At 39.3% G+C, this 17,998-nt stretch overlaps 1 protein-coding gene across 2 annotated transcripts in view; it reads right to left on the reverse strand.

The window, feature by feature from the left end:
• The window catches only part of CFAP20DC (CFAP20 domain containing), a 264,360-nt gene that overhangs the window by 133,191 nt on the left and 113,171 nt on the right, over positions 1 to 17,998 (reverse strand). Inside the window, exons 11-12 of one of the 2 annotated variants that reach the window (XM_075183330.1) lie at positions 14,469 to 14,570; positions 11,827 to 11,943 (exon numbers count right to left, since the gene is read on the reverse strand). In XM_075183330.1, coding sequence (XP_075039431.1) covers positions 11,827 to 11,943; positions 14,469 to 14,570 — 219 coding nt within the window. Of the gene's footprint in view, positions 1 to 11,826; positions 11,944 to 14,468; positions 14,571 to 17,998 lie in introns of those variants that run through there. The other variant, XM_075183331.1, reaches the window with a different exon arrangement.

A 17,998-nucleotide genomic window follows, 5' to 3' on the forward strand; every position in this document is an offset into this window, starting at 1 on the left:
TTTCGCCCATTATTTGGGTAAAATGGAGCTATGTGGTACTCAGACCCAATCCCTTTTGCGTACCAGGAACCGGTGTTGAATGCGGCTGCCGTCCCCATTTGGCCACTTGTTAAATGAAGTGGATTACATCACCTTGTGCTTGACACACACAAAGAAAACTTGTCCCCAAAGAGCAAAGACAAATTTTACTAAACTGATGCCACAAGGTAAGGAAATGTCCCAATATTCACATATAAGAATAGTCACAGAGACACTCGCAGGTCTTTACATGAATATTTTTAAAGAGAAACCCGATGTTTCAGAAGGCACAACCCATCTTCCTGAAATGCTTGACACCACAAAATATAATATTATTATCATCATAATGAGGCCACTGCTCATGTCTATTGCTAAAATTAAAACTGCAGCCAAGCCAGCAGTAAAAAAAAGTCCAAAGCGCAGCGGATGTTTTTCGCTGTGAAAATGACCTCCAGTGGAGGCAGCCATTTTATTGGCTAAACCAAGATTCAAAAGAAAGCAGTTTATCAATTCCCTGGGAACCAGTGTCTTGTGATCGGGCTTTGAAGTGCATCATAGAATGTCACTGGTTCCTGCACTTTATTTTCTAACTCTATGTTTTAAATACACACTTTTATTCAAATGGTCATAGAATTTGCAGAGGTGGCCACTAGCCGGTATTGGCGCAACTGAACAGGGAGGTGCGAAGTCTAACGTACCCCCCGTTATTCACCAGGGATCTCCGCAAGGGACCACCAGGGACCAGGGACCTGCAGCAAGGCTGTGCTGCAGGTCGTAGCTCTATGAGACATTCACCGACGTAGTGATGGGGGTAGTCAGGCGGAGTCAAACAATCCGGGTCAGAACCAGATGAGCAGAACAGTACACAGGGAGGATCCAGAGAGTTTTCAAGAAAAGCCAGGAGACAGAACCAAACAAGCAGTAAGGCACCAGAACGTTAACCAGGAGAATAGTAGTAGAAACCAAGCCGAGTCAGAACCGAGGTAAGCAGGATACAGGAACACAGGTAAGTGCTGGAGCAAGGCAATGAACCAATATTCTGGCACTCTAGTGGTGCCAGAGGTTTTTATTTAAGCAACAAGAAGCACTCTGATTGGGTGGAAGTATCTCGGCGGTCAAAGACGCTGACTGCTGACAGGTGAGTGCAAAGCGTCCTGTTGCCTAGCAATGGGATAATTAATTCATATCATGCCTCATAATTGTGCCCCCCATTCATAGTATGCCACACAATTGCCCCCATTTATAGTATGCCACATAATTGCCCCCATTCATAGTATGCCACATAATTGCCCCCATTCATAGTATGCCACACAATTGCCCCCATTCATAGTATGCCACATAATTGCCCCCCTATTCATGGTATGCCACATGGCTGTCCCCCCCTATTCATAGTATGCCACATGGCTGTCCCCCCCTATTCATAGTATGCCACATGGCTGTCCCCCCCTATTCATAGTATGCCACATGGCTGTCCCCCCCTATTCATAGTATGCCACATGGTTGTCCCCCCCTATTCATAGTATGCCACAGTTGTTGACCCTCAATTTTTAGTGCTGCTATTACTTACCTTTTATAGACACTACTTCCAATCCAGGAACCTGGGAGCTGCTTCAGTAAAGCAGCCGATGACAGCCGAAACGAATGCGCAGAAGCTCCGTTTTTCGGCACGCGTGCTAGGGGTTCATTCCAGAAATTCTGAAGTTTGGACTCATACATCTATTCAGCAGACATGCTGAAAATAATGGCTGGTGAGCATGATTAAAGGTTGCATTATTATTACCATTTTTACCATTCAGTTTATATAGTGCCACTAATTCCGCAGCGCTGTACAGAGAACTCACTCACATCAGTCCATGTCCATGTTACAGTCTAAATTCCCTAACACACACACACACTGGGGTCAATTTGGTAGCGACCAATTAACCTACCAGTATGTTTTTGGAATGTGGGAGGAAACCGGAGCACCCAGAGGAAACCCACGCAAACACGGGGAGAATATACAAACTAAGGCCATGGTCGGGAATTGAACTCATGACCCATCTTTAAGTCTAAGGGGTAAATTTATCAAGCTGCGAGTTTCCAGGGGGTTCGAAAAGTGGAGATGTTGCCTATAGCAACCAATCAGATTCTAGCTGTCATTTTATAGAATGTACTAGATAAATGAAAACTAGAATCTGATTGGTTGCTATAGGCAACATCTCTACTTTTCATACCCGCCGGAAACTTGCAGTTTGATACATTTACCCCTAAATCTAAATAGCCCATAGTGCCTAATTAGGTGCTAATAACAGCTGGAGGGGGCCAGGAAAACTTAAAACACTACAAACATTATACAGCAACAGCACACCACAGTAGTAATAGGAGCAGTAGTAATAAAATGCATACACAGGAAGTAAGGTGGGTTCCTCACCTGTCTTTGAGATTTGAAAAAAGGGGTTTTCACTGATAAACATTGCTTTCTGTTTATGTGTTATCTTTAAATAAAATTAGGTAGTTTACTAATGTGGTGTAAAAAGAACAACAATCAACATGCCTAATTATGCCTTGAAACTGTAATAAAGTAGACAGAATAAAAAATAAAATACAAAACACAGGATTCTTTTCTAGGTGATATGGATGCAGAAGGGGAAATGCGAGTGTCCAGTTGTAATTGTACACATACATTTCCTAATAATGTATGGAAAATAGTGGTCATAGCTAAGGGCGATTCATTTGCATTTCATTGGCAGTTTGGGTGGTAATAATGTGTGAGAAATTCACACAGGCTGTAGTTTGAAATTATAATTAACACCTACCTTGCAGTAAGCCCTTCAAGGCTTTTCCTTCTTTGATGTAATTTAAGTTGAACATGCTTCATTTATTGTATCGTTGAGCGATACTTCTTGTGGACAGTGACTGAGGAATGTAAATGAACTAACTGGAGGCTCATGTGATCGGCTCTTGTGATTTCAGAGTCTACTGAAAACTTAAAGAAGTTTTTAAATAGTTTCCCAAGAGACCCATTAGCTCTGATTTTAATTTGACTTTCAAATTTCTAGCCCTCATGAAGAACGGTGCGCAAATAAAAAATGCATGAAGATAACTATTTCATAGAGTTCTCCTGACCATGGCTTAACCTAATGTGCTAACCGCGGAAATTGGCACATGCACAGGCAGATTAACCAGGTGCAAGCAATCAGAATATTTCGAGGAACTTCATACAGCACACACAAAGACATAATTAGCTATATAGAGTAGCTATACTAGTTGTGACAGGTCATTATGCTTCTAACGCAATAGTTGCAATTTGAGTATAACTGATTTTTTATTATACATCAGCTGCAACATTAAAACCACCTGCCTAATATTGTGTAGGTCCCACTCGTGCCACCAAAACAGCTCTGACCCGTCGAGACATGGACTCCGCAAGACCTCCGACGGTGTCCTGTGGTGTCTGGCACCAAGACGTTAGCAGCAGATCCTTTAAGTCCTGTAAGTTGCGAGGTGGGGCCTCTATGGTACATCCCACAGATGCCTCGATCGGATTGAGATCTGGGAAATTTGGTGGCCAAGTCAACACCTTGAACTGTTTGTCATTTTCCTCAAGACATTCCCGAACAATTATTGCAGTGTGGCAGGGCGCATTATCATGCTGAAGGAGGCCTTTGACATCAGGGATTACTGTTGCCATGAAGAGGTGAACTTGGTCTGCAACAATGTTTAGGTAGGTGCTATGTGTCAAAGTAACATCCACATGTGTGCCATCCAAATGATATAAAAGTAAATGTGATTCATCAGACCAGACCACCTTCTTCCATAGCTCCTTGCTACAGTTCTGGACCTTGCGTGCCCATTCTATGCACTTTCGGGGGTGGACAGGGCTCAGCATGGCCACTCTGAGCTACGCAGCCTCATGTGCAGTAAACTGCGATGCATTTTGTGTTCTGACACCTTTTCTATCATAGCCAGCATTAATATTTTCAGATATTTGTGCTACAGTAGCTTTTCTGTGGAATTGGACCAGACAGGCTAGCCTCCACTCCCCAGGCGCATCAATGAGCCTTTGGCGCCCATGGGCCGGTTGCCGATTCACTGGTTGTCCTTCGTTGGACCGCTTTTGGTAGGTACTAACCACTGCATACTGGGAACATCCAACAAGACCTGCCGTTTTGGAAATGCTCTGACCCAGTCGTCTAGCCATCACAAACTGGCCCTTGTCAAAGTCGCTCAGATCCTTACACTTGCCAATTTTTCTTGCTTCCAACACATGGCCTTCAAGAAGTGACTGTTCACTTACTGCCTAATATAGCCCACACCTTGACAGGTGCCATTGTAAAGAGATAATCAATAGATAATCATAGACATTGTTGCTCTGCACTTTCCAAATACACCACTAATGTTCTTCAAGCTGTACTCTGTACTATAAACAGGGAATGTTAGTTCCACATATTGCAATATACAGTATATTAAGCTGACCAACTCATGGCAAAGTCTTCCCCTTCTGGTGAGTCCTACACTAACTATAAACATGAGATCATTGCTGTGCTTTGTATCTGGGTTGAGATTTACCTGTACACAGCCTTTAAAGGCAATTGCTCCCCCACACAATGGCAGCTATTGGGCATTTAGTGAATACCTGGCACACGTTGGATTTAATTTATGTAAAGCACTAGAAATGGAGTGAGAGATAGCAGGGACTTACTTACATTGTAGAAACAAAACGAAATGTACCTTCTGCACTCACTACGTACAAACTGGGGTGCAAGAGGAGTGTGCCCACATTGTATATAGACATTGATGTCTATATAAGGTAAGTCTCAGCTTTTTTGCAACCCATTTTATTTTTTGTAATCCTAAATGTAATTTCTGAGCACAAAAGCAGATGTGGTGGTGAAAACAAAGATGGGCAACTTTGTGCCACACTGCACAGGGGTAAATGACTCGCACTGACTGTCTCTGAGAAATGACTGTATACCAAATGCTTCACTTAAACCGTCTTTAAGCATATGGTTGCAATCCTAAAATGTAACCATGTAGAAAGCAAACTTTCAGCACATTCTATACAGGAGCCCAGATGATTTATGTGTTTCAGTACCTTCCAAAACGGCTGCATTAAAAAGATGATGTCCATTTATCTTGTTTAAAGAAAGCTCGCTATCCGTATAGCACAGCTGCTCTAGAATGCACGTCTCTTAATGTGTGTTGCAGTAAAGGACTAATGACTGAACTCAGAGAAATAGGTTTGTCATGTTCTATTTCTTTTAGGAGGAGACTGGTGGAAAGCTTTCTAGGCAGATAGATTACGTGGAAGAAATGCTTTCGATAATCCAGCTTTTGAGTTGTTGATCAAACAGCTCATTAGGCTCTACACTTTTAAAGGTTAAAAGACCATTTCAGAGTGTTTCCAAGACTGTCTTAAAGCTACTGAAAAAAGTTGTATCGTAAGCCGTCCCAGTACCCATGCTCGCACAAGTCAGCTTCACATTGATGGGTCATGTGTTAGACTGTGAGGATAGGGGCAGAATAGTGCATCACCTGGCTATACTTACCACTTTTGGGTTTTACCCTCCGGGAGATCCCGGAGGGGAGGTGAGGTGGGAGAACAGAAGGGAAGGAGGGGCAGCGAAACGCGTCATTTTGGCCCTGCCTCACAATGCAATGTTGCAAAATCGTAATTTCAACATAAGGCAAAATTATGTGATTCACAGCGAATCCTGTTATGAGGGCTCCCATCTTGCCCACTACACTAGGAAGAGGAGAGGATGCAGGAGCATTGCTTGCTCTCCTGGGAGTCCGGGAGACCTAACCGAAGTTTGGACATTCCGGGAGAGTGGGAAAGTATGCGCTGGGAGCCATGGCAAAATTTGGATAGGGCTTAGCCATGCTGTTGTCGCCTCCTCTACCCCCTATTCTGCTCGCTATAACAAAATTGAGGGTGGGGGGGCAGGTCTCCTCTAAGCAAACATGGAGAAGTTTCCACTCTTTTGAGAGCAGGTTGCTGTGGGGGAGTAGGGGCCTCAGAAGGGGGGGGCATAGTTGGCACACTCCTCATTGCCCTCGCATTGGGGGTACTCAGCTGGCATGAGTATAAATAAGCCCCATGGTCCCATAGCAAATTATGAGTATCATTATTTTCCATTGCAGTTGAATGCTGAGCTTGCTTATGTTATGGTGTATATATTAGACTCACCTGTATTACATATTACATTCCTTAGTTGTAATTATTTTGTTTCATTAATTAAACATGCTATAAGAACAACAAAAATGATGACTATTGCTTCTATATCTCTGGAGAGGTGAGTGAAAAAGCAACCGATCAATTTCTGTCAGCTATCTAGGCCCATCACCTACACACTGTGGAGGCAGCCATTTTATGGGCTGATGTTATATTAATTAGATGGCAGCCTATCAAATAATGAGTTACTAGTGACATCAAGGAGCATGATGTACTTTCTGTCTAGAATCTCACCAATTCCTAGTCAACAGGGTATTGGTTAAGAAGACAAAATGGCTGCTTCCATTGTTTATAACTAAGAAAGCATAATATTCTCTTAGGTGCGAGCCCACTCTAGCCATTTTTAGGAGTTGGACACGGATTGGGTGTCAGCTTCTGGACCATGGATTAAGTTTGAATTAATAAAGTGTTTATTTTAATAATTTTACTCATGTTTATAAATAGGCTCTTTTTGCAAATATACATTTTAAGAATTGAAGAATTTGGGTACTGAAACCAATCTGCAACATAATTAATAGAGAGCTGATTAGCTGTTTGTACGTAATAATTCTCTTAAAAAAAATTATGGCGATCCACATAAACGGATTGGGGACTCATAATTTGACTGATGCCGCAAAGTTTCACAAATTCTTATTTGACGTTTAAAACTTGGTTTTATGTGAGGATAGCAGATGAAGTTTAAAATATTACAGACATATAATTAATAAATTGTATTTTAGGAAACTTAAAACTTACTATGTAATTACAATATTCCTAACATAATTACAATATCCCTCCATAACACACTAGATAATTGTGAGAATAATGATGAAATCATCCAATTAGCGCCAGTCACATTCCTGTTTTAGTTTCTAATTGCAGACTAACATTATAATGATGTCAGAGCTGTGAACACTCACAACACTTGCAAAATAGCAAGAATTATCTCCTGATTAGCCTCTGTGCAGGAACACTAGACATTTATCAAATACAATAATAAGGTTATTTTTATTATACTGACTCTGAGGGGTACATTTATCAAACTTTCTAAAAAGGAAGAGTGTTGTTCCCCATAGAAACCAATCAGATTCTAGCTATCATTTATCTAGTATATTGTCGAAAATGATAGCTAGAATCTGATTGGTTGCTATGGGCAACACCTCCACTTTTCCATTTTAAAAGGTTTGATCTACCCCTGAAACCTGTCAAAATACAAATGAGTATTACAGCTGCAGGACATATAAGTTCAGAGAATACCATTTGCAGCCGTTGGTTAATTGTACAGATTGAGATCCAGAGAATTAAATTATTCCATCAGTATCAGATTTTTCCAATTTGCTCAAGTGTGCAAATAGGGCTGTGTACTGTATACTGTATTTACAAATACTTACACTCTCCACTAAACAAAGTTGTTGCTTCCTACAGCTCTCATAAAGTTAACACTCCCAAGATCAATAAACAATGAATAAGTCCAATTTAACTGTGAAAACTGTATTGCACTTCTTACAACATGTTTTGAACCCAAGCTGGTCCTTCTTCCTGTTCAGTGTAAGCAGACAACAGGCCAAAAAAAACAAGCAGGGTTCAAAACATGTACTTTATACTGTTTGTTACTCAGTTCAACCATTGAAAATAATGCAACACAAAATATTCTAAAGAAACAATGGAATTCCCTCAAGAGAGAGCTCATACTAAATCCTGTACTCAAGAGATACCCAAAGGGGTATATTTACTAAACCGCAGGTTTGAAAAAGTGGGGATGTTGCCCATAGCAACCAATCCGATTCTAGCTGTCTTTTTGTAGCATGTACTGAATAAATGACAGCTAGAATCTGAATGGTTGCTATAGGCAACATCTCCACTTTTTCAACCCCACATTCACTGGTTACTATCCAATCAGTTTGTCCCTTTATGAACACCAAACCCATAGATTTTTTTTTATCCAAGACAACGGCCATAAAATAGTACATTAATCAATTTATAAATTGTAACACAGCGTGGGTAGTCTATCTTGTGGAGCGTGAATGCAGACTTCAAAACGTAGATGCACAGATAGGAAAAAGAGCACTGAACTTAAGCAATATATATATATATATATATATATATATATATATATATATATATATATATATATATATAAATGATTACAAGGGACGTATTGTTTACAAACATTCTAAGGAAACATACAACCAAATTCCAGGTGGTCCAAATGTATGTGAATGCAATGACATGAAAATAAACTCTCAATCCCCAGGGTAAGCAGATTCAATGCTATATGTAAATGTAAACTGTATGGAATCTTTACATTTAAAGCATTGATTCTGCATGTAATGTAGACCTGGACTGTAAAGCTTGCTCAATGGATCAATTATTCAGAGAGTATAAAATGTGATCTTGTGTGCCACCCTTCCTCCCCCATTTCCTACTTTATTGTTTCCCTACAATAGAGGGATAAGGAACAAACCAGTAATGTTTTATATAGTACTTATGTATTTGAAGTTATTGTACATTAACACTCTTGTTGATGTACACTAAATTACATAATGTTATATGATTGACAATTGTGTCCTTCATATAAATAATAGAGTTTTCCTTTTTATTAACTATATCTGACTGATTAAGAAGTTTGACAATCCGAATTTAAGTTGTAATCTAGGTTTAGTCATCTCTGTGATTTGCTACAGATGGTGATTACTAGATCTTATCAGTCTATGTGTTACCTATTTCTCATCGGAGGCTAGCAGGTGGCAGTAAGAATCATTTTGTATACCGCAGCGATACCAAATGAACTGCCGCTGGAATTGGCAAGCCCCGGTGAACCCGCCCCCCAACCTCCAAACTAGCCAAAAACTACTTTACTGGCAGAGTAACGCTAAGACTACGGCTAAGGTGGTGCATGCGTATAGTGATGGATAAGGAAAGGCTTCCCTGGTGGTGATGGGAGTCCTGATTTCTCTTGCTGTAACCACTTGATAAATTAAAAGAAGAACTGTGATGGCCTTTTGCAGCTGTTTTCTCCACAATTTTGGCTCATCGCACCTTAGTAAATAGACCCTAGGGTCCTGAGTCTTTCAGGAGAGCAAAGGATAAAAAAAGGAGTAACTTTGTACCTGAAAAAAAACATGTTGCACTGGAGGGGAAGGTAAATATAAAATGTGGGGACAGATTTAAAGTTGGGGTAGGACAGGTCCTAGATCAGCTTTAAATTTCAGTGTAAAAATAAATCTATCAGGTATTTGTGTGCTTTTTTTTAAAAAAAAAAAAAACAGAAAATGTGTATTTTTCTTTTTGTATGTACCCTGTAATTAAAAGCTTTAATAAAAACCATTATTGAAAAAAAAAAAAAAAAAACAGCCAGTATTTAACTTATGTGCAAAATAATAAACTAACTGCACCCCTTGAATTGTAACATGGTTTGTCCCTGAAAACATTTACTATTTTTTTGCCATACTTTTCTTAATGACTCGGGCCCTAAGTGTTCACAATGCAAAATTTCCATGAGGGACTATGAATAGGGAGCCTGCAGACTGGAGCAGCCTAACATTGTTTAATTTTTTTTAGCATGCAAACAGCGCCACACAGAAAACCCAACCTCTCTTAGGGGCACATTTATCAATATTAACATAAAGTGAAAAATAGTTTTCAATCCTTATCGCAATGATAAGGATTGAACTATTTCTCACATTTATGTACAGCCCTGCACAGAAACAGCAGTTCCGAAAAACTGCTGTTTCTGCGATGTAAAAAATCATACTTACCCCCCTCTTCGGAAGCGTTGTCTCCGGGACTTCTCTTCATTCTTCAATTGCGCATGTCCAGTTCCAAGAACTGGACATGCGCACAAAGATCACCTCTCTGTCTCTGCAACTATCGTTGCAGAGAGAGAGCTGTGATTGACAGGGAGGGATCACATGATCCCTCCACACATGCGCTGTTCAGCTCTGCTCTTCGGAGCAGAGCTGACAGCACTGAGATTTCTCATTTATGATAATGTACACCAGCTCCAGCTGGCGTACATTATCAAGACAAGTTCCCGAAAAAAACAATTTTTCGGAACTTGTTAGATTGCAAAAGGGAGCAGTCACCATACTATTGAATGGTGACTGCTCCCCAAAACGAAGCAGAATGCAAAGCAGCAGATATCCACGATATCTGCTGCGATGCATCTTTAATAAATATGCGGGGGACACATCGGGGCATGAATTGTATGTTAAGTGCACGTTAGTGCACCATCACACTTTGTTAAATATACCCCTTAGGGTCCCAGGAAAATGGCACACTGACACAAGGAGACTTGGCTAACAAAAAAGTTGAACACCACTCAGGACCAGTGCAGGGCACTCTATTATTATTATTATTATTATTATTAATTTTTATTTATAGGGCGCCACAAAGTATCCGTAGCGCCGTACAGGGACAAACAATGGCACAGTACAAGGTAAAACAGCACAGTACAAGTAACAGTAAGCACTCTAGCACCACACTGCCCTTCACTCCTCTTGCGGTGTGCCCCTGTGCTTGTTACAATACCCACTTTATTAAGAGCGGGGACACAGAACAAGGGAACATTCCCATTGCAAAAAAACCTACGTTTTTTCAGCACCAGCGGGCTGGCAGCGCACCTGATAAGTGCAATGCCCTCCTGCCACGCATACCAGGCTTATCGTGTTCCACCAAACCCTGGCACCACTTGGCAAGAGGTAAAAGGGGTCATGGATTGCAAGTAAGAATTCACAAACTTACGTAGTCTAAAATCCACTGACTGGCTCATCTAATCTTTTACAATGCAGGTTGGAGCAGAGAGCTGAGTGGAATTTGCACAAGGGTCTGTACAATTCTACAGAATGGAATCGCTGGCTAAGTAGAAAAAAAATGAATATTATAGTAAGGCTGGGGTGAGGGACAATAACTTGCAGTAGGGAAACGCTTTACTACAATAGGGCTGAAAACAAATATTTGCATCTATATTTTTTGTTTCATTTTGTAAAGCCTCCCACGCATGCACAAAAGATCTTATGACTAATCAATGATCAAATGCAGCGTAATCGGTGCCTGGGTATGCGGATATGATTACCGATGACAGTGACAGGTGATCACTAGAAATGGGGGGGTTACTGCAAAGACGTTCAAGTAGTTAGGCAGGGTCATAACACTGGAGGGGGTGAACTTTATAAATATTTTAAGCTCATTTGGTTAAAATCGAGGGCTAGGGGGACGTCAAGTTTGTTTCTCATCCCAGGCGCTAAAATTTTACAGCTCTGTTTATGTATACACAAACTAATCAGTATAATGACGGACATCCTTTTAAGGAAGTGAGTGGAAGACAAACCTGGTGAATATTTAAGGCTTAGTACACGTCAGATCATTATAAAAGAATGAAGAGAAGTAAGAAGTTTTATGCTGCTCCATAGGAACACGACAATCCCCTGCTGCTTCCCACTCAACTCTATTCTGTCTTTGACGAATATAAAAGCTGTAACGCTAAATTATTAAGGTGTATGTGAATCAAGTTGGCATGAAAGAGTCCCTTTGTTGTAAGACCCAGCAGTAACAATTCTGACTTAAAGATCTACGTTCCTATCAATAGAGCACAAACACTGTAAAGAAAGTCTGACCTGGAAAGTTTACGCTGTTGTTTAAAGTCTCCGCTTTGCTTTCTCTCTGGCAGGAAGGCACGTGGATAGGAGCTGAGAGCTTATCTTCATTTCTGCAGTGTCCCACAGAAGAGCTGTCTGCGAGAAAATATATCATATAAAATACATTTCTCCTTATCTGCATGTTTTAAATTGCAAGTGGATTTTTATTAGTTCTTAGATCTCTCCCTGCTGTTCCACTGATAAGCCATAAAGCAGAGGGATATTTCCATTTTATTCACTCAGAATGCCTGGGCTCTGTTTCCCAGCTAAGGTGACCAATTTTGTCTCATGGCAGATCTTCCATTTCTCAAATAAGTGTGTTGTTATTTTGATTATGTAGCATTTTATTTTCATCTTGGTGCCATTTCAAAGTTTTGATCTGCACTGGGCGTAATTTCACAGTCAGCCGCCGTCAGAAGTTCAGGTAATGGATAAGAATAGAAACCATGACGTATGTACATCAACGCTTGGTATAATTCTGCTGGCGGCTTTCCTGTCAAAAATAATAACTATAAAATATATTAAGGAAAATGAGTAAAATATGCTGTAAAATCTATCCTCATATTTAGTAGGTAGGGATATCACCCCATAAAATGTAAACTATATTTGGTGGGTATATTTGGTTGTCCCATAGATTGTAAGCTTGCGAGCAGGGCCTTCTCACCTCTTTGTCTGTTTTACACAGTTTGTTTATTAGTTTATTATGTTTGTCCCCAATTGTAAAGCGCTACGGAATATGTTGGCGCTATATAAATAAATGATGATGATGATGATGGGTACTGATGTCAAATTACTAATTTTGAAACTGTTCCCCAAGATAATGTGTAAATGTCAGTAAAGGTAAAGACGGAGGTAGTCACATTCCCGTGACTCATATCACTGACATAGTAAATCCCTACAAAATAAGCCCGAATCTAATTAGCCCGATAAATAAAAAATTCAGACTTAACCTAAAAAAGATAGAGTAAATCCCGACATGTCCGCTTCACGACTGTTATATTTATCGATTTAAGGAAACGCTGGGATCTTGGTATTGACGTCAGTAATGTGCGCAAAAGTAAAATCTCCAGAATTAAAGCAGCAATACCATCACTCGCTGCATTTACAATCTAATTTAAAGGTATGGGGTAGGGGTAGGGGTAGGGGTTAGGGATAGGAATAGGAATAGTGCATTGAAAATTCTAATCCTACATTCTAATTAAATCGTAAATGCGCCGAGTGATGGTATTTGCTTTAATTCCGGAGACTTTACTGTCACACACATTACTGAAGTCAATACCAAGTCCCGGCATTGCCTTCAATCGATAAATATAGCAGTCGTCAAGCGGACATGTTGGGGATGTACTCTGTCTTTTTTAGGTTAAGTCTGAATTTTTTATTTATTGGGTTTATTACATTCGGACTTATTTTGTAGGCATTTACTAAGTCGCTCATGTCAGCATCGCGGAAATGTATCTAACCAGGTAAAAATCATCTTTATAATTATAAAGATCACCTTATAAAAGCAAATACTACCTGCTGTTAAAGGATATTATAAGTCTCCTTGGCCTTCCACAGCTTGTATAAAGAAACATGGTCTTAGGCTGGGTACTACAGGGTTTTCAGCTAATTATCAAGTCAATCACGCGATAAACGATTATTTGGCCTGATATCGCATTAATGTGTACACTGCAACGATGAACGATTATCCTTCCAAAGCACATCGTGTTGTTTCATTTGATATTTAAACTGAACTAAAAATCTTGTTCAGTGACGGAACAATGTCATTCCAATCCTGCAGTGTGTATGCACTCAGGACGAGGCAGTGTCCATAGATCTCTATGGAGTGTGCAGAGTCACCATAATTTCACCGGATGGTTATGACAGATGAAGAGCGCAGATCTGAAGGTAAATCTTGTAAACCTTGTATTGTGTGTACACATGAATCTGCACGCTGATCGGGACTTTTTTTTTTCCAGTTGTTGGTAAAATCATTAACTATATGGCATCGGGAGAAATCCTCTGCAGTGTGTACCCAGCCTAATACTTTTAAATGGTCATGGAAATCCTCAGCAACTTCCGACAGCCTTAAATTTTACAGTAGGGGTGCATTATTCCCATTATATAATATATTGTACAGTATTATAATGGATATCCTGTACAGAGGTATTGATATATATTTATGTCCAACTAAGGAGCAAATATACACTATTATTATATTTATTGAAATATTTAATAACACAAATAGGTATAATATATGTTTTACAAACATATATTTATTTATATCAGTGGAAGCCATCACATGTTTAATTCATCTGAGTTTAAATTAAAAGTCATGCACCTCAATAGAATATTAAAATCGGTTAAACACAAGGTTTACCGTGTCCCAAAAACAGTTCTGCTGACCGCAAAACAGGGACCAGGCCCATAATTGGGTCCTGTCAACTCCTTAAATCTAATTTCAAATATTTTGTTATACAAAACAAAATCTCTATTGCATTTGAGTGTAATATTATATCTGTAGTATTAGATACACTGTTCCATCCAATTTATCAGATTCTAAACCTTACATATATATATCTTCCATACTATAAATTGAAGTATTAATAAAATTCCATAAATTAGATTTTGGGGTTACTTACCAAGATCTCTTGCAGTCTGCTCCTTCCTGACAGTCCCTCTACTCTGCAGCCTGCGGCTCCTCTCAGTGCTTAAAGCCTCCTGAGGTGGGTGCGGGTGGAAATCTGTTTCAGAAACATGTTAAGTACAGTGGTAAATATGATGGTTATATGTAGCTCTGTAACAGCCTGTAGATGTCAGTCTTACAGTCCGCTGAAAAAATAGTTATTTGCGTTTACAATACCCCTTAATTAGGAAGTAACTATTCACAAATAATAATACTGAATGATGCACTCAAGAGACTTCATACCAAATATTAAAAACAAGGAAAAGAAAGGGGTAAATTATGTATCAAAATTAGAATATTTAAAATATTACAAATTAGAATATTTTAAACATAGTGATCCAAATTATGTAAAAAAAAAACCTTATTCAGAAAATAATTTACAGTCTACAAGAGTGAATATTTTAAGGCTTGGAAAATAAAGGGACATCTTAAGGTAGTGGATAAGCTTAATCTCACAACAGGAAAGACATCATCATCGTCATCATCATCACCCTCATTATTTATAAAGTGCCACCAATTTTGCAGAGCTGTACACAGAATAAATGTCCCATTGGAGCTTACATTCTAAATTCCCTAACACACACAGACACACACACAGACACACACACACACACAGACACACACACACAGACACAAACACACACACACACACAGACACACATACACAGACACACACACTAGGGTAATTTGATCAGCAGCCAATTAACCTACAAGTATGTTTTTGGAGTGTGGGAGGAAACCGGAGCACCTGGAGGAAACCCACGCAAAGACGTGGAGAACATACAAACTCCACACAGATAAGGCCAAGGTCAAACTCATGACCCCAGCACTGTAAGGCAAAAAAGCTAACCACTCTTTTGCAAAGTTTAAACAGCCCTTTTGTATGAACACATTTACCTGGGATCCAAGCTAGTACATAGAAATATGACATAGCCTGAGAGATAAATCTATTGCATTACTTCCCATAATACATATGTTATATACATTTCCTCTTCAGTAAATCTGCAGCCATCTTCTCGGGCCCTGATGTTTCAAATGTCCCCTTTACCCTTTGAGCTCATATAAGCTGTCTTAATATGTAATATTGAGAATCGAGGCTGGACATATCCTAGGACCCAGGTAGTCTATGAGTCTAAACATATACTGCTCGGTGGTAGTCAATTTAACGGTGCTGTAAACCACCGACAGAAACAATCCGAATCATAACACACCGACATGTCAAAAACACAGACTTACGTAGACACAGACACACCACAGTTCCGATGTGAGGAGAGCCCGACACTTGAAAATTACTTCAGTTTGAACCGTGAGTTGCATATTTAAAGCGTCAATGCAACGGACCTGGCGTAGATTCATGTAATGTAAGTATGAACTTTACCGTTATAATTAAACTTAGGGTTAGGGTTAGGATTAAAGGTCATACTTACATGATCCTACGCTGGGTCCTTTGCATTGCCGCTTTAAATATGCAACTCACGGTTCAAACTGAAGTAATTTTCAAGTGTCGGGCTCTCCTCACACTGTGGTGGGTCTGTGTATACATAAGACTGTGCTTTTGACATGTTGGTGTGTTATTGTTTATGCCGGTATAAATACTGTCGGTGTTTAAAGTACCGTTAATACGTGCTATGCCCATACTGCTGGTGCCCAACTTTTTGTCATTTTAATTGATGTTACGGAGTACAAATCTTCTTGGCTCCATAAAAGTTCCTGCTGGCTCTAAGATTTGACTGACGTTTATATTATTTTGTCCAGCCTTATTAATCATTTACCAAAGCTTCACTTTACGTTCATTTTTTATGCAATTTAAGCAATCCCCCTACACAAGCATGTTATTTTAGCATTCCCTCATAGAGCTGTATTGCTATATCACAATTTGTCGGTAGCAGTTTACACACGGGACCATGTGTACTAAGCAGTGATAAGCCTGAGGCAGGCTCAGCTGTATTTGTTCAATTTACCCGCAAGGTGCCCCAAGGCGCTGCTTCATTTAGTAGGTCTGATCTGCAGTGTTATGCTTTAAAGTATAGGGCTGTTGATATTGATAGCTCGCTTGAATATATTTCCAGGCATCACTTTAGCTCAAAGCTCAATCAGTAAACTTAGATCATCACTTTGTTGGGGTAGGGAGAGTGATATAGAGAATACTACATTTACTTTGTCTAATTTTCTCCACACCGTTACTGTGATAAACCTCTGGGCTCGATAGGAGAAAAAGCATTACATGAAAGAAATTTAATTTTGACAATAAACCGCTTTTTTTGATGTATATTTTTTAAAGTTATTTTACAAGTTAATATACAAATAATTCAGTAATATTTGCAGTTATCCTTATGAAGCTGAAAATTTAAGAATAAGAAGCCAAGGAATCAGACTTTGTTTTTTTTACCTAAAAGTAATAATACATTGTTCTGTTTCCAAGAGATTGCATTACAAGGACACAAGAATAACAAAACTACGGGAAGCAAATAAATAAATGGCTAATAAATGGTTGCAGGCACTTTGTAGGACATAATGCAAAACAGTTAAACTGTTATGTTGTTCTAATTATCTTTATCTCATTATCTTTTTGGAGGTTTTGCAAGCATTCTAGAACGCAGCGATTTTCTGACCAGGAAACTGTGATATTCTGATGCACTCAGTCTGGGCAATAGTAGAGTGAACAGTTACAACAGTGGAGTGCATGCAGTTCTAAAGTGTGACAGGGACCAGCATTCCTCATTCATTTTAATGTTAAGCTGACTGAGTGTATATTCGCTTTATAGTGCTGCAGTTTCCGGTTTAGAAAACCGCACTGTTAAAATGCCACTGTCCTTATTGAAAGTTATACTCTTCCTGGCCTATCTGTAAATGTTACAATTAAGAAACTTGGCACAAATGAAACATAGCTGTGACTAGAGGCAGTAAAACCAGATGTATAAAGCTATGAGTCTGCTTTGATCATAATCGGAATCTTCGAATGCTTGCCAAATTCTCTACTTCTATCCCACCCAGGTTTCTATACCTGTACTTTGTACCGTCTATACTTTTTTATATCTGTATTTGTCAGTATTATTTGAATGCCAAATCAGTAAATGTGAATTATATATATAATAAAATTTAACATTAGAATTTCACTAAAAAACTTGCTTAGTCTGATTATTTGATTATCCTTAGATCTTATATAGATATTTTCCCATAGATTGTGAGCTTGCGAGCAGGGCCTTCTCACCTCTTTGTCTGTTCTACCCAGTTTGTTTATTAGTTCACTGTGTTTGTCCCCAATTGTAAAGCGCTACGGAATATGTTGGCGCTATATAAATAAATTATGATATAGATATTTTAGTGGAATTATAGCTACCTGGAATCTCCTTAAGTCGTGAATGTTTAAAAAAAACTGCTGAGAACATAAAGTTAAAGGATAATTCCACTTTTACGACACGTACCTGTCCTGATTTAGATGGGACAGTCCCGAAATTAGGGCTCTGTCCCACTGTCCCGGCTAAG

The sequence above is a fragment of the Mixophyes fleayi genome, chromosome 8 (genome assembly GCF_038048845.1).
Source record: "Mixophyes fleayi isolate aMixFle1 chromosome 8, aMixFle1.hap1, whole genome shotgun sequence".
In the NCBI taxonomy this organism is placed as follows: Eukaryota; Metazoa; Chordata; class Amphibia; order Anura; family Limnodynastidae; genus Mixophyes; species Mixophyes fleayi.